General features: G+C 42.8%; 1 protein-coding gene and 1 long non-coding RNA gene across 4 annotated transcripts in view; one reads left to right on the top strand and one right to left on the bottom strand.

Annotated features, from left to right (window-relative positions):
- Window positions 1-16885, bottom strand: part of LOC133513940 (uncharacterized) — a 43685-nt gene extending 26800 nt beyond the window's left edge. For both annotated transcript variants that reach the window (XR_009798658.1, XR_009798657.1), the window contains exons 1-2: window positions 16114-16885; window positions 8127-8272 (exon numbers count right to left, since the gene is read on the bottom strand). This is a non-coding gene — a long non-coding RNA (uncharacterized LOC133513940). The remainder of the gene's footprint in view (window positions 1-8126; window positions 8273-16113) is intronic.
- On the top strand, window positions 934-21783 carry mpp3a (MAGUK p55 scaffold protein 3a). Of its 2 annotated transcripts, XM_061845043.1 has the most exons (19): window positions 934-1029; window positions 4991-5061; window positions 5131-5249; window positions 7351-7428; window positions 7789-7869; window positions 8159-8296; window positions 8415-8496; window positions 10210-10295; window positions 10361-10435; window positions 10664-10860; window positions 11952-12016; window positions 12655-12675; window positions 13704-13745; window positions 18344-18499; window positions 18889-18969; window positions 19052-19145; window positions 19364-19472; window positions 19558-19686; window positions 20731-21783. In XM_061845043.1, the coding sequence occupies exons 2-19, from the start codon at window positions 5025-5027 to the stop codon at window positions 20908-20910; spliced, it is 1770 nt and encodes a 589-aa protein (XP_061701027.1). In that variant the 5' UTR covers window positions 934-1029; window positions 4991-5024; the 3' UTR covers window positions 20911-21783. The 2 variants fall into 2 exon arrangements, with proteins under 2 accessions (XP_061701027.1, XP_061701028.1); XM_061845044.1 differs by lacking the exon at window positions 13704-13745.
- Window positions 21784-23665: the final 1882 nt, after the last annotated feature.

The raw sequence follows: 23665 nt of genomic DNA on the forward strand, positions 1-23665 counted from the left end.
CAACTTGCATGCACACACCCAAGGGATGGGGGGGTATGGGGGGGGCATGTTGGGTGCACAAAGCAGGGCTGGAGGGAGGATGCCAGGATTCCCAATTTGAAAAGGTCATTCAAGTGATGACATCATCATTTACACCATGACACCACTCACAAGAAACAAACATAATACATAGATATACACATATAACATACACTAAATAATAAAAATGGTATATTTAAAAATGTCGAGATATATATATAATTTTTGTGTGCTTGGGTTAACCAATTGTCCATCTTTTTTAATCCACTTTTTATAGTACTTCTAACTTATGACTTTTTTCATTTGTTCAATTATTATTCATTCATTTTAATCATTGCATTTAACTTTGTTTTGTCTGCTAAACTCAATTTTCTGTATTTTTCAAATTCTTTATTTTCTGTTAATTGATTTTTTTTCTTTTTTATTTTAAGGCCCCCCCCCCACTGGCATGAATAAAATACCTTTTGTGAATTAATGTATTATTTATACCTGTTCATATTTTTATTTTTTCACCAAATCATTTTTTTCCATTCAATTATGACTAGTAATTGCAAATTCTTGTAATAGCGTATCCACTATTGTTTATAAATGCAGTTTTACATTTTTTATCAACTTATTTCACTTTTTTTCCCCCAAATAAACATCTGAAGCCCAAAAAACATTACTTTTTGTGCTAATTTTATAAAAAAAGAATTCAAAATGATTTGTTTGGGGAGGGGTATAATATTTTTTTGGGTATTTTTCTCCACACATTGCGCCAAAATCAGACCATCTCCCCGTGTGAATGACTTCAAGAAATACAGTATATGATGTACTTCTTTGATGTGTCGCTGTCTAGCATCATGACAGAGGGAGGGAGGGATGGATGGATGGATGGAGGGAGGGGCGTTCAACAAAAAGGAGGAGGGAGGGCGAGTCCAAGTGTGAAGCATCTTTGTGAGCACAACAGCCAGAAGAGGAGCAAGGAGAAAGACCAGTGAGAAGTGGGGCTGCAGACATCGAGAGAAGAAGGTAGGAGAGCTTCGTTCCTCTTTTTTTAGCCTTTTTACTGCCACCGCCGTGAGCCAGATGGGACCTGCTCTCATCCCTTCAGATCGGTTTTCCCTTTTTTATGTCCCTCCATCTGCTGGCGGGGAAGCACGACGTGATACTGCGCAGGGAGGATGAGGGGGTGGTGGGGGGATGGGGAATGGGATAGCATCAATATGCCAGTGCAAAAAAAAAAAAGGGGGGGTGCGGTAGTTTCCCTCCATGTCCACGGGGTTGCAAGGACCACGCCCTCCTGACGGGCGCCGCCGTGATGGTGATGAGGCGGCGCAAACAAGGGGATTAGCTTCGTTCCCGGCGTGTACTCGCCATCGGTTGTAATACGTACTACTGCATATACATTTGGTGACAGCATAGCAAAAGATACACATGGAGTCAAGAATGTGTTTTGGACAGACTTGACCCGTAAAGCCTGAAACTACGACATCACCACAATACCTTGAAAACAATAAAGGTAATACCAATGTTATGATATCGTCACGATATTTTGTCAATGCCATATTGTCACAATAGTACCACGTCACGAAGGTATCACAGTACGTGATCATCACAATTCTTTGTCAACTGACAAGATTGCGATAGTATCATGTACTAAATTCTAATTAAACTTTTACAACAACACAGATAGAAAATGATCAGGATACTCTGAAGGCAATTCAAATAGTATTATGATAAAATATGATATTCTGTCAATGGTACCATGGAATCAAGGTAGCCTATCAACACAATGCTTTGTAGACGTTATCAATAATATCACGACCCAATAGTATCGTGGTACGTAATCATTATGATCCTTTGTCAACAGTCCTGATAGCATCTTAAAGTAATACGAGAATCTACACAGACATTTTGTCAATGATGCTGACAGGATCAAGATACAGTAGTGTGACAATACATGCTCCCAGCATGCTTTGCGGCATTATGGTGGTGCTAAGTGTCACAAAGCATGCTGGGAGAAGGTAAAGGTTTTGAATAAAAACCACGCCTAACACCATGCCCTCGTCTTGAAGTCCTGCATTTGGGTCCAGCCATGCTTTGGTTGGTTGTAGACAGGCTTTCATAGTTTTTTTTTCTTAATGGCTAACATCCCGACAACATCACCGCACCCCCAAAATCCAGCACAACCGTCCAAACAAGACCTGTTTACAAATGTCATCCTGACGGAGCTGAGGCACCCCGGACAACCCTATGCCCACCTGAAAATGAGTGCATGTTTCGTGTCAATTATTTCGTGAGTCCCTCTTTAATCTATTTATTAGCTAGTTATCCTACTCTCTTTGCTGTGGTGTAATCATTTTAGTTTCGATATGACGTCGTGAGTGTGTACAACATCGTCAGTACAGTAACGACCTGGTACACAACCTAATCTTCTTCTGCTTACAGATGTAAAATGCAATTGTTCCTTGCTGCCTCCTGAGCGCCCTCACATGGTAGCTTACATACATGCTGAAACACGTGCTGTCATGCATGCTGAGAGTAAAACCAGTGTGTATGCTATGTGTATTAATACTGCATCCATTGTTCGCAGGGGTGTAAGGAACGGAACCCCAGCGAATACCAGCGGAACACTGTACATGTAAAATCACAGTAACAGTTTGCCAAAAAAGATCATGTATTATCCCTACCGTAATTCCCGGCCTTCAGCGCGCACCTGGTTACAAGCCTCACCGAGTACATTTGTAAAGGAAATACCATTTGGTACGTACATACGCCGCAGCTGTGTAAAAGCCGCAAGTGCTCACATTGAAACTCACATTCAAACATGAGATATTAACAAAGGTACACAGAAAGAGTTTAACGCTAGCATCACTGCATAAACCGCAGGGTTGAAAGCGTGTGAAAAAAGCCGCGGCTTCTAGGCCGGAAATTACAGTATTTTTGGCAAGAATATCAGTATTTTTAGTACCATTGTGTTACTTTATAAAGGATGCCGATTGTAACGAGGTATGATATTTGCCAACAATACTGAATACTATCGCAATACTTTGACAATGACATAACACTGTAAAATGATATGTATACATAACAATAGTGACAGACTTGTGTCTTTCGTGTAACATATGCAGACGCTTATACTAATACCAGTGGATTATGAGAGTGTGTAGTCAGTGTTCGCAGTCTGCCAGCTTGGAACAGCTTGACCTTTCTTATTTAATATTCTGGTGTAACGCTGCGAGCAACACAAGACGCTTTGTTGTGTTACGCACGATGACACTTTTAACACATTTTGGAACACTAATGCAGCATGTTGATGATCAGCCACCATCACACTCAAATTCGCGTCACACGGCACCCTCTAAGGAGATCATGAGATGATCAGTAGCACCTTCTAGAAACTCCTCAAATGAACAGAATAAGTGCATTATCTTTTTTTTTTTTAGGTGGGCGTCGGGTTGTCGGGGGTGCCCCAACTCTGTCAGGATGACGTTTGTAAACAGGTTTTGTTAGGACGTTTTTGAGATTGTGCAGGATGTTGTCGGGATGTTAGCCATTAAGAAAAAAAAAAAAAAAAAACGATGAAAGTCTGTCTCCAACCAACCAGTGTCACAAAGCTCAGGTGTGGGGCTGGACCCAAATGGAGGACTCCGAGACGAGGGCATGATGTTAGGCGTGGTTTTATTCAAAGCTGAGGTCATACACGGTGTAAGCAGTCCGAGAAGGCAGAGGTGCAGAAATGCTGGGCTAGGCAGGATCCAAAAGACGTGCAGCGAGGTCAAACTAGGAAACATGAACTAGTACTTGACTATGACTATGAAACATAAACTAAGACGGGACTAACTGTGATGGCTCAGAAACTCTGTGACGAGGATAACTCAACACTACACTCGTTGCTGCCAGGTGGTGTTGAAAGCGGTGCGTGGTTTTGGGAAAGACCAAGAAATAATAATGCACTGTTTTTGAGAATTGGCGAAGCAAGCAGCATGTGGCTGGTACACTATGTTTAACGTAACTGGAAAAAAAATGTATAGTAAATGTTTATGTTTATCAGCAGACCATGTGTACTGTTTTCCCTGCCTGCCCGGTATAATTCCCCCTCTCCCTTGCAAGGAATACGCAAAGTTTTACGACAGTAAGGCTGATCCTCATAAGTATGGTTTGGCCTTGGTGGAGGTCCCAGTCGGTGTTCAATTTTTTAATTTTTTTTATTTTGAAACAGTGATCTTGAAAACGTGGCATCCAATCATTTTACCCCGGTGAGCTCCATCATGTTTGTGTGATCCGCCCGCTAAGCTGCTAACGAGATTTGAGCGCAGAGTACGTCATTTTTGCTGGAACGCCACCCAGAAAGTGTCTGCGTCTATTTATGGAGCTGCTGACGTGGACGAACTGGCATATTTTAAGCGTATTTCAACTGTACTTTTTTTTATGTTCACCAAGCTCAGTGTTTACAAAACGAGGATGCTTGGTGAGCAGTTCCACTCGCATTTGTAATGTGGTTTAAAACGTTCAATTTTCCCAAATACTATGCACACCTTTTTCTACTTTCCAAAAATAAGACGTTTTCCCACAATTCCAAAGTTCAGTCAACACAATTCACATGCAAAGATACTTTGCATTTTTTTTTAATTTCTTGCACATTTCTTGATCGATTCAAATTATTCCAAATTTAAACTATTTATTTATTGGAACAAGTCAATAGATGTTTAACATGCAGTACTTACTTACACATTTCTTGACGGATTCTAACGCGGAACTGTTCATCTCAATCAGGGGGTATTGCATACAGAGGAGCCATTTATCACTTTTCTAAAATACCCCCATTTTCAAAATAAACTCCCCAAACTCCGCGATAATTTCCATTTTCTTGACCCATTCAAAGCAATCCAACTTCATACCGCATTTTACATTTCATCTCTTGGGCATTCTCTGTTTCCGGAGCTTTCACGTCTTTTCGCTATATTAATTAATGACTTGCCCGCGGCAGGTTTCCTCCTCCTCACCTGGGGGGGGGGGGCTCCATGAAAGAAGCCATGCCGGTGCTCACAGCAGGAGCAGGTAAGATGACCCTCACGCTCCTGGCTCATGTTCCTTAATCTTACTCCTCCCCCGTTTGGAACCTCTCAGGGCTCCACGAGACGTTGGCCCTGCTCACCTCGCAGCTCCGGCCCGACGCCAACCACAAGGAGGACATGGTCTTCCTCAAGGACGTTTTCAGCGAGAGGAGCTTGGCGTACCTCATGAAGGTGAACAGCGTGCATTTTAAATAATTGATGGAGCACCTTGAATACAGATGCCGTATTTATACAATGTCTGTATAACGCTAATGTACCAAATTTAAAGGTATATACGACTCATACCATATTTGGTGTTATATACAGCTCTAATGTACCACATTTAGATCACATTTCATGTTTTATGTGACTTGAATGTACTTTAATGTTGTAGTGTATACATGTAGTGTAATGTTCTCAAAAACATATATTTCACGTCCTATATAACTGTAATGTACCATAATTAAATTTGTTCCATATAGCTATGTTCCAGATTTACATCATATCCAGTTTTCTACACAACGTAATGCACCATATTAACATATTTAACGTTCTATACAACCCTAAATTGGGCCATTTTTACATCCATTATACGTTATGTTCCATACAAATATAATGTACTATACTTCTATACGACTAAACAATTACCGTAATTCCCGGCCTACAGAGCACACCTGGTTATAAGCATCACCCAGTACATTTGTAAAGGAAATACCATTTGGTACATACATAAACCGCACCCGTGTAAAAGCCGCAAGTACCTACATTGAAACCCACAATGAAACACGAGATATTTACAAAGAAAGACAGTACACGGTCTTCAACGCTAGCACCGCCACGGTAACGCTAACGCCGCGCTAACAGGGCCGTGGGTGTGATGGTGAGCGCTCCCGGTGCTGAAAAGTCTTCTTGTGATTAACGCGTAATTGCAGTAATATAATATGCAATATATATTTTGTAAACTTCCAGCCAGTCTGAAACGTTCCCATCCATTCTTCAACGTGTGCCATTCTTGTCATACTTGTCGCAGAGTGTTCATGTTGGCAATTGTTATGTGTGTGAAATGTTTCAAAACTACACGCTGCTTGGAACACCAACTACACGGACGCATTCTGCCTTTTTTGTTTTGGACCGGCTGGAACTTTCACTAACTTGGAATACCCACTGTGACGAACATTTGGTTGTATGGGAAAACTCGTTCAAGAGTGGTGACGATTCACCGTTGTGGCTCAACTACTCTGTTTCTTGAACGCCTATTTTGTGTTAGCTATTTTATTGTGTTTGTGTTGATGTGTGCGAGATTAAATTGTCAGAAACGCAAAAACGCATTTTGCTGCTTTGAAGGGGATGTTAGTTGAAATTTACACGTAACACTATTGACGTCTCGGAAAGACAAACACAGCAAACGTACGTATATGTGTACATCTTTTTATCAACTTTTGTTTTAAGGTTAAGTTAGGATTAGGATATAACGAATGTTAGCTCCCTCTATGTAGAATAAGGAGGAGGAGGAATGAGAGCAGGGGATTTCCCAGTAAGCGTCGGCTATGTACCCAGAGTTCCCCCGTTTGTAACGCATGCGCATTAATCACAAGGAGACTTTTCAACATGGGGGAGCGCTCAAACCGTCACTCCGGCCCTGTTAGCGTTAGCATTAGCACGGTGTTAGCGCTAGCATTAGCGCCATGCTAGCGCCGCACTACCGTTAAACTCAGACCGTCACACCAGTGGTCTACGTACCCAGAGTTCCCCTGCTAGTAACGCAAGTGCATTAATCACAAGGAGTCTTGTCAGCACGGGGGAGCACTTAGACTGTCACACCGGTTACAGAAAACATACTGCTAAAAATCACTGAAACACGGCAGTAACACCCGAACGCAGCGCTAACAGGGCCGGACCGGTAAAAGTCACTTCCTCTGCACATATATTTCACCAGTCTCACTCTTACTTTTTCCGCTCGAGTGCCCCCTTGCAGTTGTTAGAAAAAAATGCACAAATTAGCCGCATCGACGCATAAACCGCAGGGTTGAAAATATGTGAAAAAAGTTGCGGTTTATAGGCCGGAAATTACGGTACATTTAGTGTTTTATATATACACCATATTCACATACTTTTTAAAGTTCCATACAAATATAACGTAGCATATTCAATACTTCATACAACTCTTTTGTGCAATATTTAGTGTCCCATTCAACTCTAATAAACCACATTTACGTTCCATCCATTTCTTGTTTGCCATTATTGCAATCGCTCCTCACAACTCTAATGTAGCGTATTTACATCTGTCTTCAAGATCCACGAGAGGCTGAGACAGTACGAGAGACAAAGTCCGACTCCTGTCCTCCACAGTGTCTCTTCACTAGCTGAAGACGTACGTCCATTAAACACGTGCGCACACACACACACACACACACCACACACACACACACACACACACCACACACACACACACACACACACACACACACAGTAATAAAGGACATATTAATGTCCTTGGCGGAGGTAATAACCCTGAGTGGCCAAGTTGCATTACAAGAACTGCTACCGAAGGCTGTAAAAGTGTGCTGAATCATCGCCAGGCTCATCTCATCCAAGGGGGCCGACATCCTGAGCCCTGGCGAAAACGCTGACTTGGGTCTGCTCGCCAATCGGGGACCACTCAGTGACCACTCGAGTCTGACTGCGCTAGAAAGGAAGCTGATGTGTGTGTGGGTGTGTGTGTGTCTGACAGGTGATGGACGAGATCCAGAGTCGCCCGATGAGCACGGAGGAGCGGGAGCTGCTGCATCTGCTCACATCACCCCATTTCAAGGTAAGCTGACCGCGAGGAGTCATTATTGAAGCATGGCCGATTGGTGGTATTGATTGGACTTGGAAAGCACTGGAATTGGTTGTTTTGCTAAATTGAAAAAGATTTTAAAAAATGGTGGTGCAGTGTAAACGGGATCCTGGATGTAAACACACCATTAACACGCTTAAGTTGATTATTTTTTTCATATTGTATTTTTTTTTACTTCCTATGTTACTAAATTATTACAAATAATAAAGGCACCCGTGCAGCCGTTTTACCTGAAGTCGCTGTGCTGCCCGTGTCCGGCCAGGCTCTCCTTTCCGTCCACGACACGGTGGCCCAGAAGAGTTTCGATCCGGTTCTGCCGCCGCTGCCCGACGACTACGATGATGAGCTGGAGGAGGAGTCGGTGAAGATTGTGCGTCTGGTGAAGAACAAGGAACCTCTGGTCAGTAGTCATGCTCGTTTAAAAAAAAAAATAAAAATTAAAAAAAAAAAAATGTACTGCGTCAATAGTCTCACAGATCATATTCTAATCCCATTCCATGTCGGTGTCTACACTTTAGGGGGCCACCATCAGGCGGGATGAGACCACCGGAGCTGTAATTGTGGCTCGGATCATGAGAGGAGGCGCAGCGGACAGAAGTGGTGACTTGTGAAGTTAACCCTTTTCTGAACCCTAACCCGAAGTGCTAAGGTCCCAAACTAAACCCAATCTACACCCCTAAATCTAACAAAGACCATCACCCCTAACGCCCTAAAGCTTATTCCTGACTCTTATCCCCAATCTCTATACCTAACACTATTCCCCAATGATGCACCCCTCCTCCCCCCTTAACACTAACTCAGGAGACTTGACTCTTACCCCTTACCCTAACCTCTAACACTAGTTCCAAAGCTAAAGCCTTATCCCAAACCCTTCCACTACCACCAATCCCTAACTCTTGACCTCTAACACTGAGAACTAACCGTACTTATCTGCAGTTCAACACAAGACATTTGACATATACAGTGTTGCCTCGGTTCTCCACAATCCGTTCCAGAAAACGGTTCGAGAAGTGATTTGTTTGAAAACTGAACCAATGTTTCCCATTACAATGAATGGTAAAAGAAATAATGCGTTCCGAGTCCAAAAAATATGGGTTTTTAAAGGATTTTTAAAGCTTTTCTTGATAATAAACTGCATAGTAGAAATACATGTGTAGTTTAAATACTTTATATAATAAAATAATTTAGGAAATATATTTATTTTTTGCTTAAAATGTATGCTTTAGTAGTAGACTACTCCCAGCCTAGGCTGGTAATGCATTGCCATATCTGTAGTAACTCGGCCCCCAGTCTTGTAAAGTTTTTTTTTAATTAACTAAAGTGCAGAATAACTTTAAACTAACAACTTGCCTTCTTTGGAGCCATGATTGGGGGTTAATCGGTAGTCCTCGATAAGAAGAAAAACAGTCACTAGCAGTAGACGTTTGTGTACAGAGGCTGCGTTATACAGAATAACAAAGCGTTACATCTTTTTTTTTTTTTTTTCCGAGGGGCGTTCGAATAGACAATAGCAAAACGCTTCGTGGATAGGTTAACTGCTTGCACCGCCCGCAATGTTATTTACGTTTTTTTCGGGGCGTGTTCAAATAGACAACAACAAAACGCTTTGTGTGTGGGTCAACTGTTTGCACCGCGCGCATTATGTTATTTCCGCGGTTTTTTTCAACGGCGTGGGAATTCACAAAGTGCGTTGTGGGTCAGATGGTCTGGCCACACGGAATATGCTACTTCCGGGGCACACCCAATATGCTACTTCCGGGTTTTGTCGGGGGCGTTCAACTACCGATTTTCGTTCGAAAACTGAAGGGGAAAAAAAAAAAAAAAATCTCAAAATTTTCATTCGAAAAACAATTTGTTGGAAAACGGGGACGTTCGAGAACCAAGACTTTACTCTGATCTCTTTCTGCATCATAATTGACCAATTTCTTGATCGCACTTGGGACTTTAATTAGCATCTGAATTTGCTCATGCCTCCCTTATTCATCTCATTCCTGTTTTTGAGCTAATTTTGGAAGCCAACAGACTGATGATGATGATAATGACAAACTGCTGTATATTGCTAACGTTGCTAATATAATGCATGGAGATGCTCCAAAGTGAAGACGGCTAAATAATCAAAAAGCAGATCCATATGTTACAACGCAGCATTGAGTCTCTCCCGAGTATCGATCCAAATTTGGAATCTCGGGTTTCACTGTTGTGGCTGCAGCAAAGAGATCACAGGCAGGGCGACGTCAAAATAATCCCGTAGATCAACCTCGCCGAGCGGCCTATTGCATTGATTTTTCTTTTTATCTTTGTGTTATCTCGCAGGTTTGGTACATGTAGGCGACGAACTCAGAGAAGTCAACGGCATCTCGGTGGTCCACAAGAGGCCCGACGAGATCAGTCAGTTGCTGGTGAGTCAAAAATCGACGAAGGTCACAAATTCCCTGTTCTTTGAACTCTTCTTCTTCTAATCCAGTCACAGTCGCAGGGCTCCATTACTCTGAAGATTATCCCCGCTGTTAAAGAAGAAGACCGACTGAGGGAGAGCAAGGTGAGCCTCCATGACAGGTAGCTTGCCAAAGACCTGATCTATTAGTCTCGTAAGCGTTTATGGCCATTGCGTCATTATGCAGGGGTAAACAGTTTTGACAAAGTAACACAGTATCTATGATGAACCCTTCATCACATATCGAGCCTCTTTTGCACTTTGGCAATGTCAAGGCCCAAATCAAGCCCTCGATGCAATATTAAACATAATATTAATACTTCCTCAACCCAGGTGTACGTGAGAGCCTTGTTCGACTACATTCCGTTAGAGGACAAGGCCACTCCATGCCAAGAGGCCGGACTTCCATTCAAGCGAGGCGACATCCTCCAGATAGTGACGCAGGACGACCCCACGTGGTGGCAGGCCAAGCGCGTGGGAGACAGCAACCTGCGCGCCGGACTCGTTCCATCCAAACACTTCCAGGAGAGGTAAGCGTAGAACAGACACAGAAAGTTCCAAGCGTAGTATCAGTAGGGAGGTAGCGGCTGTGTGCATTTTTGTGCGCTCTGTTTGGATCTAGTTTCTGTAGCCGCGGATCGGATCGCCAAGGTCCCCACCTTTGGCCACCGCCCAGCTCACATTGCACCCGACCCCTATGGCACCTCTCACAGTTGAAAAGCCCATGGGAAGAGGGACCCATGTTACCCTTTCGGGCTGTCCCTCTAGGCCTGGCTCCAGAAGGGGGCCCCGGTAACCCGCGTCCGGGCAAGGGAAACCACGATCCAATTTTTGTATTCGTCATAGGGGTTTTGGAGTCGTAGTTTGTCTGGTTTTTCACCTAGGACCTTTTTGCCATGGGGCATAAAGCCCCAGACAATTTAGCTACTAGGATCATCAGGACACACAAACCCCTCCGCCACGAGAAGGTGACGGCTCAAGGAGGGGAGCCAGATCAGGTGGCTGGGGCATCTGATCCTCATGCTTCCCAGACGCCTCCCTGGTGATGTGTTCCGGGCATGTCCCACCGGAAAGAGACCCCGGGGACGACCCAGGACACGCTGGAGAGACGAGGTCTCTCGGTTGGCATGGGAATACCTCGGTATCCCTCCGGAAAAACTGGAAGAAGTGGCCGGGGAAAGGGAAGTCTGGGTATCCTTGCTTGAAGCTACTTCCCCCGCGACCCGACCCGGAGAAGCAGTAGAAAACGAATGGATGGATGTTTGGATCTATGCGTTCTGCTGGAATCCGTGTGAAAGGAACAGACATAGAACCATTGTGGTGGGGAAATACAAAGTCAAGCTAGTAATTTTCTGGTTTCGGAAGAATATAATTAGTGGATGTCACGTGACCGTGTGAAACTGCATGCACCAAAATCCTGTTTTACGGGGTTACAGGGTAAAGCCAAGGTGAATATGTTCCCGGTCAAAACCTCAGATTCCGCAATTTTTCATGATCTTCGTGTGAAAGCCAAAGGTGGACACATGCTGTGTCAACACTTCAATGTATTAATTTTTTGGAATGATACCCGCAGCAATTAATCTAAATTATTTTGCAATTATTCTTTCTTCCTCCCCACCAGGAGACTGGCCTACAGGATGAAAGTGGGCACACTTCCAAATCCCAAGTCCCCCAAAACTCCTTCCTGTAAGTTTCCCCTACTTTGTGAATATGATTTAAAAATATCGGGAATGAATCGCCATCGGTTCGATTTCCCGCTTCCATGTGACGGTCCATTGGGTGGTCAATGTAAACGCAGCCAGGTGAGGCTCGATCTGCATTGGTTGGGGTTTTTTGTGGGGGCAGCATGGTATGTAAGCTTGGAGGCGATCCGATTACAAGTAGCAGGGGGGGAGAGGCCACTGTGGCTTAGCAATATGGCAGCGACCCCCTGCCACTCTTAATTCCTCTTCTGGCCCAGCTGGAGGCCATGACTGCCGCTTTACAAATTTGGGACTTTTATCGCCAGCGTGCCAATTTACAAATACTACCTTCACTCCATAGCTAGCGTGAGGTGCTAATTTAGCAGTCTAGTCAGCATATCCACCTGAGACGAAACCTGACAAAATAAAAAAAAGGGCAAAACAGGATTCAATTCATCGCTCGAACTTCAGGCCATATCCCTGTCTAACATGAATAGATTCAAAACAAGATAACACTGTGTTAACCCAATAACTGGTAACTTGCACAATATGCTAATATAAATTAGAATCTCTACTTACTAGAAACTTACCAAAATCATCATCATCTTCTATTGTGTTAAATTTTGTCTTCTTTGATTGCAGATGACCAAGCGTGCGATAAAGGTGAGTACAACCACAATAGACACACTTAAAGAGACACAAAGGCATGTTTACATTTTTCTAAACCTATTCCATCCTAAATATTGGATAATGGTGCGCGTGCGTGCATGTATGCATGTGTGCGTGTGTGTGTGTGTGTGTGTGTGTGTGTGTGTGTCAAATGTCTGCTTTTGTGATGTCATGTCAGATTTTTTGGGGGGCAATACGTGACATGTATTTGATTTTTTTTCATGTCAATCGTACAATGATGACATTTTCAAATTTTATCCTCAAAAATAAGAACCGGGCTTGATAAACTGCAGTGTGTATGTAGTCATACACATTGCTAGATTAGGGGTGGGAACAATTGTGGAGCAATATTTTTAAAATATTTTTGATAACGTCACAATACAGCAATAATCTGTATACAGAGACAAACACTTCATGTCTATCAAAGTGAGGAAGTAAATGTTGATACTTGTCATACATATACATGTACTTCATACATAAACAGTATAGATACCAGATATCGCCGTAATGTTTTTACACCGTCAGAAATCACGCTAGCATCAGTCTCTACATTTTCTATGGCGCTATCCTCATTAGGGCTGCGAGGGAATTGGACCCAAGCCCGGCCAACTACGAGTCTGCGCGAGAGAGGCGGCGTACACACTGTACTGGTCGCCGGCCAACGTCAGAGCATTTACAGACAAAGAACCATTCATACTCACATTCACACCTACTGACAATTCAGAGATTTAAATGAAGGTCACGTGCATATTATTGGAAACGCGAAAGGAAGTGAAAGAACCCAAGATTTAAATCCAGCACTTCAGAACTTCCTTTATTCAAACGTGCTTCCGAATAGTGAAACGTGACATTCGTCACCAGTAATCTGGGTATGGATTCGTTTTTATTTCCCTTTAAGTTTGTGTGACTTGTCCCACCATCTTGCCACTTTTCTGTCCTGTCCTTACTTCACTATCCTCAACCCGATTCCCAACCCGTGTTGCTCACCCCGTCCCTTCTTTTCCCTGCTTGCCTCCCTACAGACGACTGTGACTGTGAGGGCTATTTCAATGGACAGTACATAGGTGAGCGCGTGACCACCCTCTTAAATCTTGCTCTTCATTGGCACTTGGCTGGCTCCCCGGATGCAATGGACCCCTTGGGGGAGGTCCAAAATGTTTGGCTGCAGGGTTGAGGGCTGGTATGGAAAGGTGTGAATTTAAAGCGCACTGTTTGGGTACCCAAAGGTGTTGATTTGTGCGCAAAAATTGGTCGCGACGTAGCTGCTTTCAGATCATACAATCAAAAAGGGGAACGTTCCCTATTCGGCGGTTCTGGAAGTGAATCTGATCCAGCGTTTCTACAAATCATTCATTTTGTATGGTAACACTGCCACCTCCTGGCTTTTCAGGTGGTACTGCAACATTTGGTACCCGTAAGATTACCGAACTGATGGATGGAAATATGCAAGGAATGACAAAAGATTAGGAAGGCGCTTAACTGAGACCGGCAAATGATCCGGATAGTAAAATATTATGCACAATTACTTAAGAAGCCGTCTTATTCCTGTACGCGGTTGTGGGATTAAGTACTGACAGAGAATGTAGGGTGAAGTCGACTCCAAAGTAGTATCAATGGTGTAATAAATACAAAAAAGAAAAATGCAAATACGGGGAAAGCGGAGACTAGGTTGAAAAGTTTTAAACACCTCACGCTCACTTCTCCTGGACAGTGTTGAAACCAATGGACCTTTCCAATGGCGATCTTAAGCTCCGCCCCCTTAGCCGTGTCCCACAAGCTTTGAAAATGACGATTGAACAGAACATGTCTGAAGTCGATTCTCTATCGTGTGTTCCAGATAATATTAGGGTATGTTTTTTGCCAAATGCGCCAGACTTGTCCAAGAGATTTCTACAGAGAGGTCTTTAGTATTTCACGCAAGGATATGTACACGGAATTAAGATTTTGGACACAGCTGGGCGCAATGTCAGAGTTACAGTGAAATGTTGGCGATTGATGCCAAAAAAATTTTGACGCCTCACAAAGTTCATATTGAAATCTAACAGGATAAAATAGTGGAATCGTACTGTGCATGTAAAGCAGGGTGAGTATTTTTTACTTGGAAAGACCACGAGTAATATCAGTCTTTATACGTATGTATTCATTTGACTTTGCTTGTAATCGAACCCAGTGCTCTGTCAAAAGCCTTGTGTTTGTTGATATTGTTCACATTTAGTTGTACGTGGGCTCTTCCGCAAGCCTTAATCCTTCATAGAGACTTCGTCAACTGTGTTTTAGGCTTTGGAAAATGAATCAACTGGGCCCCTTGTAACCTAGCAGGATATCTTTCATCACAACTGCACATTCCCCAAGAGCATCTGAGGACCATTTTATTCATAACATTCACTTTTCCAAACACACATTACTGACAACCAGCATTGCTTGTGAGACAATACGGTGAAAGGGGCGTGTCAAGCCAGGGGTTAAGGTAATGCGGCTATCTGATTGGCTATTATTGTACAAGTGATTGACAGGTCGGAAAGGTCCATTGAGCAGAAGAATTTCATACAGGCTCCATGTAAAAAGCGCAAATGGACACTAAGGTTCTGGTGCACCAAGTTTGCAGAAAGTCTTGTGAAACTACACTTCAGTCCCAACTTTTTGTTATTCTCCTTCACATAGTTGCCACGCTGCATCTGATACTACCGTGGAAAGTCAGGAGTCCTTGGTACAATGTAAAGTGTGCAACAGTAAAATTGAAGTAATATGCGCAGTCATACAGTAATGCAGGTGCTGCAGAGATGTCTAACTTGACAAAGTGTCACTATGGAATTAGAAGTGAATCTCAAAATCATTCACTGCCAGCCTTCCCTGTTAACATATATTTCAAATCTAAAGCCATCAATGGAATGTGAATGTGTTTAAGAAGTTAGTGGAAAAAAGCAGGGTTACAAAGTTTTTGATTTTCCATTGTAGTTTATATTTCATTTTGAAATTCTTTTTTTAGAGCAGGTTTGCTCGGGTTTTTTTTTTCATTCACTTTTATTGCATTTTTAAAATAATAATTTTCACAATATTTTTTTAATCAAGGTATTGTCCAAAAGGTAAATAAAATATAAGTCGTGTTATAAAATCTCAAACTATACGAACAAAAAAAAAATCCAAATTTATTAACAGTTGAGGAACAATCCACAAATCAAATGTAGGTACTCTATTTGATAATTATCAAATATATTATTAATAAATTACAAATTGAATCCACGGGATTTAAAGTGCAAATGAGTGCCCTGCATTAGATCAGATGCGTACAGTAAAATTATTCATGAGACACATGCTGTAGTATATGTTTAACTGACAAAAAAGAAGTTATTTGCAAGCGTTCCTTCTCTTGTTCCTAAAATGCAAACTACTCGAGTGAACTGTTAGATAGACAGAAAATAACTTTGACGTTACCTCGTGCATTTCCAGTGAAAGTGCATTCAGTCGGTTTTCTTGTTCAACCCATGATGTTAGTGACAAAGCTTTTCAGGTTTTCCAGCGATTGCTTAAGACTTCTTCATTTTGTCGAAGTGGTTCATTCGCTTGCTGAGAAACACTTTGAGTACGTTCACATTTGCATTTCGTGGCGGTAAACGGCGGCATTTTGACTTTTGGCACCTGTCCGTCTCTCTGAGTTTCCCCCACAAAACGACGAACCGACATGTTGGTTCCGTGAAGGCGTTGGCTAGTTGGTAGCCATCTTAGCATTTTCCATTAATTAATCATAGCAAGAAAAAAAAAAAAAAAAAAAAAAAACAGAGATAGACGTAAAAATTAGCTCACGGCAAAACTTGTGCTTGGTCTGGCGAGCAGTTGATACGTTGGTGCTGCACAATTATGTCTTTCTAGGTGACAAAATGAATAAATCCCACAGAACTGTTCGACTTTCCCTTCCATATCCGTTCTGTATCATTGTAATTATACTTTTTTTCCCCCCTCCTTTAAATCAACGCCAAAAGCTCATGTATTAAATTAATCGACGGAGACGAAAAGGACATTTTTCGATAATTATAGTTCGTTTTGCTAACATATATGTCGTTAGTTAACATTTTAAAAATATATATTTTATGTCGCTTACGATTTTTTTCATTTTTCCAGTTTTATTTACACTTGTTTTCGTTGCACATTATAAACTTGAAAAGAAACCATTGGAACGCCTTCCATAAGTTTGGGTGTGCATTGTTTGATAGCGCCGACTGGAGGGAATGACCGGAATATAATACCTGATGTCCGAGTTTTGGCGAGTCCAATGGATAGGTTTCCGATTACGCCATCTTGTGTGTCATAGAGGTCAAAGAACACAGGTGATAGGTGAAGCGTGAGGTTTTTGTCTAGCGTTAATTTATCCGATTGGTCTAAGGGTGGTGGTGGTGACACGCGAGATGGGGTAATTGGAAACCCGTCCATAGAATTTTGACCCACAAGAAAGAGCAGTGGGTCCCGAAAAACGTCGACATTGGCACGCAATGAGAAAGCGGCTCTTGACTACGAGCCTTCTTCTGACTTTCCGTCCCTCAGCCAAACATGAACAGTCTGCTTTCCTCCATTTTGCCAGAATGCTAACATCGGCTACCTCCAAACATTGTAACGAAAAAGACCAACATTTGTGCTTCTGGTACATTCAGCACCCCGCTCGGAGCAGTACGCCACCCCCTCGCCGAGTCCCCCTTCCGTGTCTTGCCGAGCAATTCCTCCCCTTTCCTCCCCTGCACATGCATCTGCTGCAGTGCCCCACAAGCAACACCCAGCACCCCACGAGGGCCCTTCCTCCACACTAAGCAGGCACGTCTGTTGCTCGTTCACCCTCCTGGTGTGCACGTGAGGCTGCATTGGGTGACACTAATGCCAGTTGTAGTCTCTCCTAAGTGTAACGCAGCTTCGCCCTCCTGTGGTCAGGTGTTTTCCTGGGAATTTTATTCAGGTACGGTGGCCGGCTTCCGTTCGGGCGCGTAGTCCGCCGTCCGGATGACAGACGGATCCGAACGTGGGGTAAAGGGAGGGGCGAGCCCAAGCCCACTTTGGAGGTGCTGTGGTCGGCTCCCACCCAGGGTCGGGTCCATCTGTCCTGCCTGAGCCCTTTAGCTTTAGTTCTAAGACAGTGGTTCTCAAAATCTCCACATCACGCCTGAATACCACCGTTAAAATTCCCGGGCCCAAGTTTTCGACAAAAAGTAATTTTTTTATCCAAAATGTGTATTGTGCAAAATCTTGTAACATTACCGCTTAACTGTGGAAAAATTACATTTTTGTTGTTTTAAAATAATGATTAAATGCAAATATATTGCACATAAATCAAACAAAATATTTCAAAACGACTAAAATATGTGTTGTGCTTTTCAATTAAATGCAATTGAATTTAACTGCACTGTACTGGATTAAAAAAAAAATGTTTCAACCACTTATCTTATGCATAGTTTGAACATTTTATTCAGTGATTCTTTCGCATAATACAAGTAGGACGACTACATGCACCACACTTTGAGAATCACTGTTTGAAAACAAAACAGTACCACATATCTAACCAGTCCAAATGCATGGATTTGAGCAGCAATTTGCTAGTTTTTACAGTTTTTGCGGGAGTGACCGTGACACCTTCACCGTTTTCACACCTTCTGTTCCGTCGCCCCGACCGTCTGCGGGACAGCCGGTCTGCGCAGGAGCTTCCGGCTGAGTCGTAAAGACCGACAAGGCTCCTCGAGTGATGGTTCCGACCCAGGAGATTCTGAGTTCTTGACCTACGAAGAGGTGACCCGCTACCAGCAGCGGCCCAACGAAAGGCCCCGGCTTGTGGTTCTGATTGGTAAGCTGGGGGGAACCAACTATGGTGGTGTCTTTTGGACTGTCTGACTGGTTAGGCCCACATTTTAGGGTTGGGCCAATCAATTTGATCAAATTTTTTTTTTCAAAAGCCCTGAAAAATAAATTCAAAACTATAAATATAAATTTTTCAAGATACAGTACATGTAAAGGCCGAGCACAATGAAGGACTGTACTCACTTGCCACCTGAGGTAGACAACATGAGTAGCGTACTTTTCGCATTGAGTGTGTTTTCTGGAATTGGAAGCAAAGGGTTAAACAGATAAAAATGGTAAATATCATTTTTGTCAACAACAAAAAAAAGGACATTTTTGATGTGAACGACTTCAGCTCACTTCCGGACTGGGGAATGCTTCTTGTTGTCGTTGAAGGTTCTCTCGGTGCACGGATCAATGAACTCAAGCAGCGGGTGATTGCCGAGAACCCACATCGCTACGCGGTGGCGGTACCTCGTGAGTCACCATGTCCTCGATCCAACTTTAATTTCAACTTGAAGTACTAAGTCATAAACCATTTGTCCTGGTTGTCCCGCAGATACCACCAGGCCCAAGAAAGCTCACGAGAAGGAAGGTGTGGAGTATCACTTTGTCACCAAGCAGCAGTTTGACGTCGACGTCCTCAACAACAAGTACGGTTGCAAACATTCCAGGAATGTTTACTTTGACACTTTTCACGGGTTAAAATTCGCCAGCTAATTCATGAAAATGCTGATTTTACCGTAAACGTTCCACGAATTAACTTGACATGTTCCATCTAACCCTTCTGTAATCACCACAACGCTGCGCATCGAAATGTGGACCGCCGGTTGGCACGTGGGGCAAACGGTCACCTGGTTCTGGTTTTCAGGTTCATCGAGCACGGCGAATATAAGGAGAACCAGTACGGCACCAGTATTGAGGCAATCCGCTCCGTGCAGGCCAAGAACAAAATGTGCATTGTAGACGTCCAGCCTGAGGTATCCACAAGTACTACTCACGCTCACACGACCCCGATCATCCTTGGGATTACTTGTTCTGATGGTTTTCCCCCGGACATTGTAGGCCTTGAGGAGGCTGCGGACGGCGGAGTTCAAGCCCTACGTGGTTTTTGTCAAACCGCGGGTTCCTGAAAGCAGACGGCGTCGCACTACCGCCTCCTCGCCGGGAGGTGCGGAGCAAGGCCGCGTTTCGGTGAGTTTCTGGAAGCCTCCAGCTTCTGATCCAAAGATTTGATTTAGGAGTAAGTTTGGTTAAGATCTTAGTCAAAAAACAAAACTTGTGAGTCATAGTACCAATGTACTCAACCGATTTTCATTAGAACCCTAACCATTTAGATAAATGTCTAATCTCACGAGAACCTTTTCCTATTTATGAACCTCTTATTTATCCCTTGATATCTGAGGTCAATAATCCAATCAGAACTTGTTCCTTGCTACCTCACTACTGTACTGGTCCCTGTTGTCAACAATCTTTAGACTTGCAGGATTTCACAGAAACAACATGAAATAATTTGGAATAAGGTAATGTCTGATTCAGGTAGAACCAGATTAGGATCAACAAAACAACTCAAGATGTTTCCTTCTTCCATTCCCTGTCAACCACTCTTGAAGCCTTCTAGAATTTTCTAGAAATGGCAGACGAATCCAAAACATTTGGAGGAGTGTCTGATGCAGGTAGAATTAGATCCGAATGATGCGCAGAAAATGTCAGTCATCCCTTGAGCTCAATTCCATAATCCAAATCAGATCATACTCCTAGGTTCAGTAACTCTCTACCAGCCCTAGTTGTCATCCAGTCGTTGGAAGTCCTACAGAAAAATCTAAATATCTGACCTAGGTAGCATCAGAACAAATTTAGAACGGAGTTATTTATTGCTTAATAGCCATGATCAACAGCCCAATTCAGAACATGGTCCTAACCTTCCCCTCTCCCAGTCCCCGTTGTATTCACACGATCTTCCAGCTTCCAGGATTTAGTTGATTTTGAGGCAGAACTCGAATCCTTTGGAAATGTGTCCAATCCAGGTAGAACCAGATTAGGATCACAAACAGAGGGTGTGACTGATGCCTGTGGAGTTCATGCCAATAATGTGTCAGAATGTGTTCCGAGCTACCGTTGTACGAGTCCTGGTTGCCAATCAATTCTCAGGCTTCCAGTATTTAGATTTGTAGTAGAACCTTCATCATTTCCTAGTTATATAAGAGGTGGATGTATGACTCCTTTGGATCTAAACAGGACGAGGACCTCCAGGAAATGCGCCATTCTGCCATCCAGATGGATCAGCAGTATGGACATCTGGTAGACCGGGTCCTGATCAAAGAGGACTCAGCCAGTGCCTGCACCGAACTGCAGAGTATTTTGGAAAGACTGGAGCGTGAGTGTTTCTGGGTGCCTCTCAGCTGGGTTCGGACTTAAAAAAACGCCTCAAAACCTCCATCCTTCTGACCCTCAACATAACCTGAGGTTCTGCTGCACTTCCCATCCCGCACTCGGTGGGGAACTGAGTCCATATCACAAAAAATGGGCAAATTCCTGAATGCCACATTTATCAGGTCTGCTTCGAAGAGTCGCTTGAGTTCTCGCTGCCTGACTTGGTCAGTTTTACGGCGACTCCCGTCGGAGTCCGTTCAAGTAGCATGTTTTGTCATGAATACAAATCACAGAATGCTTCCCAGAAACCGAACAACTCAACAGAATGTGACGTTTATTTTTCCACGAGCTTCTTTTCAAGGAACTGCATGTCCACTTGCGTATTTAATGTAAATAATGTAGATGTGAGTCCTGGTGTGCCAACGAATGGAACTAGTTGACCTTGGACCCCCTTGGATCCCGCACCTGTTTGTGTGGGTCGGTGAGTATTTTTTGGGGGAATTTATTTTCATATTTTACTTGAACAGAGAGCCGCAGCTCTCACATTCAGAGAAATGCTAATGCTAAATGCTCATTTAAAAAGTGCTGACTGCATTGCATCTTGTCTTAATAACTAATAATTGTGGCTGTCCTGCAGATGATACGTTTTTAAAGATTGTTATATGTTGGTTTGGTTTGACAAGACATCAAATAATACTCATGGTAGGAAGATGGGAAAAAAAAGATGAACTGGATTCTTATTTTTGCTTGCTAGGCTAATTAGCTCAATGGGAAAAAAAAAAAAACAACTTTCACGGCAAATGTAACGTTTGTTTCGATGTTCGAAGGCTGTTTGACGGCCGGCACAAGTGTCAATGTCAAACTCATTTGTAATGCGTAAATATGTAAAAAAAAAAGTGCCATAATAAAAAAATAATAAAGCTGCTTTTGGCTGAGTTTGCTGTTTAATTTGCTTTCCATTGAATTATCTCTATCAAAACCGACACAGAGCTATGATGCCAGTACTCTACTTTCATGAACAGCGTGTAGAAATATTATTTTGAATAGAAGCACGTTTCAGATATAAACATCACAAATGAGATTTTTTTTTCAATAAAAAAATCATTTGAAAAACTAAAATAGAAAAAAAAATTGCATCTAAATGTGACAAATTTGATTCCTTTTTAGATTTGCTGTACTACGTACAATGCACATGTTATTGAGGTTATATTTAAGTGCATGTTTACTTGTCCATCCATCTTCTTAGCCGCTTATCCTCACAAGGGTAGCGGGAGTGCTGGCGCCTATCCCAGCTGTCAACGGGCAGGAGGCAGGTTACACTCTGAATTGGTTGCCGGCCAATCGCAGGGCACATAGAGACAAACAGCCCCACTCACAATCACACCTAGGGGCAATTTAGAGTGTTCAATTAATGTTGTTTTTAATGTTGTTTTTTGGGATGTGGGAGGAAACTTGAGTGCCCGGGGGAAACCCAAGCAGGCAAGGGGAGAAAACGCAAACTCCACACAGGCAGGTCCGAGATTGAACCCAGGACCTCAGAACTATGAGGCCAACACTTTCCAGCTGTTCCACCGTGCCGCCATCTTTACTCATTACCATTTAATAATACAATAATATGCGGTACTATTAAACAATTGGAGTTCAATACTAATGATGTTTTGATTATTTCATTCTTATTTTATAAAATAAAAACGTTTTTCATATCTAAATACTTCTTTACATAATTATAATGTGCATTGTGCTGTACAGTATATTTGTATCCTAACTTTGATTTTTAATGATTAAAGTTATACTTATATAGTATAGTTAGTTATACGTCATCAGATTCATGGTATGGCAAAACAGAGCAGAAAACTAGTAGCAGTGAGCCACCACTGGAGGGTACTAGCACAGCGTGAAAAAGTTCTGTACTGTAACCGAGGACAGAATTGGAACTGGATACACAAGCAACCATAGAATCATATTTTAAGATGCTTCAAATTAAGTACTGCGCTATGCTATCTGTAGTGTAATACATTTTACAAACACATTAATTGTAGTTGTGTAGAGTCGTTTCAATATCTCTGCTCCAAAGTATCTGCACTACAGTATCGTGTTGTTAGCTCATGAGTTTGTTACGTAAAGACCTCTCCTACATCAAAAACAAACAATATTTTCAGATACACGATGGGATCTTGGGACCTGGTTTACCGAAGGTCTGAACGTACCAAAAACGGGTGCAACCTGACACAAACAGATGGCCAAGCTGATGGACTAACTGGGCACACACGGCACCGAATCTGCTAAGTGCACACAACTGTGGCACATTTGTTCATTTTTTAATCTGGAAAAAGTAGATACAAATAGATTCGATGTGATTTATCAAACCTGAGGAATTGCGCTGACCAATTTAGCCTATATTAAAGACACACACGACTTCAAATAGAATGACCTCCAAGGCACCGATCGCGCACTATAGACAGACTTCAACGGCATGACACAGTTCACAAGGCTTAAAGGAAAGATCCGGTGATCGCAAAGACATCCGAAACAGTGGCTTCAAAAACGGCGTCGAAGATCCAAAATGACGTCAAAACCGCTTCACCCCCGAATCAAAGACACACGATGACATAGCAAAGCCAACTCATTGACGCCAAAGACAATCGAGCTTTCCGACTGCCAAGTTTCAGCTCCGCCCCCCTTAGCTACATTTGCCCTGCCCAACAATCTTCCAAAATGGTGACTGAACATAACAGGTTTGAAGTGGATTCTCTATCGCGTATTCCAGATAATATTGGGATATGTTTTTTTTGCCAAATGC

Source organism: Syngnathoides biaculeatus, chromosome 16, assembly GCF_019802595.1.
Source record: "Syngnathoides biaculeatus isolate LvHL_M chromosome 16, ASM1980259v1, whole genome shotgun sequence".
Taxonomy (NCBI): Eukaryota; Metazoa; Chordata; class Actinopteri; order Syngnathiformes; family Syngnathidae; genus Syngnathoides; species Syngnathoides biaculeatus.

Coding starts and splice junctions, on each gene's coding strand:
- mpp3a (XM_061845043.1), top strand. CDS start 5,025: ATGAAAGAAGCCATGCCGGTGCTCACAGCAGGAGCAG. Junction 10,436..10,663: donor ACCGACTGAGGGAGAGCAAG/GTGAGCCTCCAT, acceptor TCCTCAACCCAG/GTGTACGTGAGAGCCTTGTT. Junction 13,746..18,343: donor TTTCAATGGACAGTACATAG/GTGAGCGCGTGA, acceptor TCTGCGGGACAG/CCGGTCTGCGCAGGAGCTTC.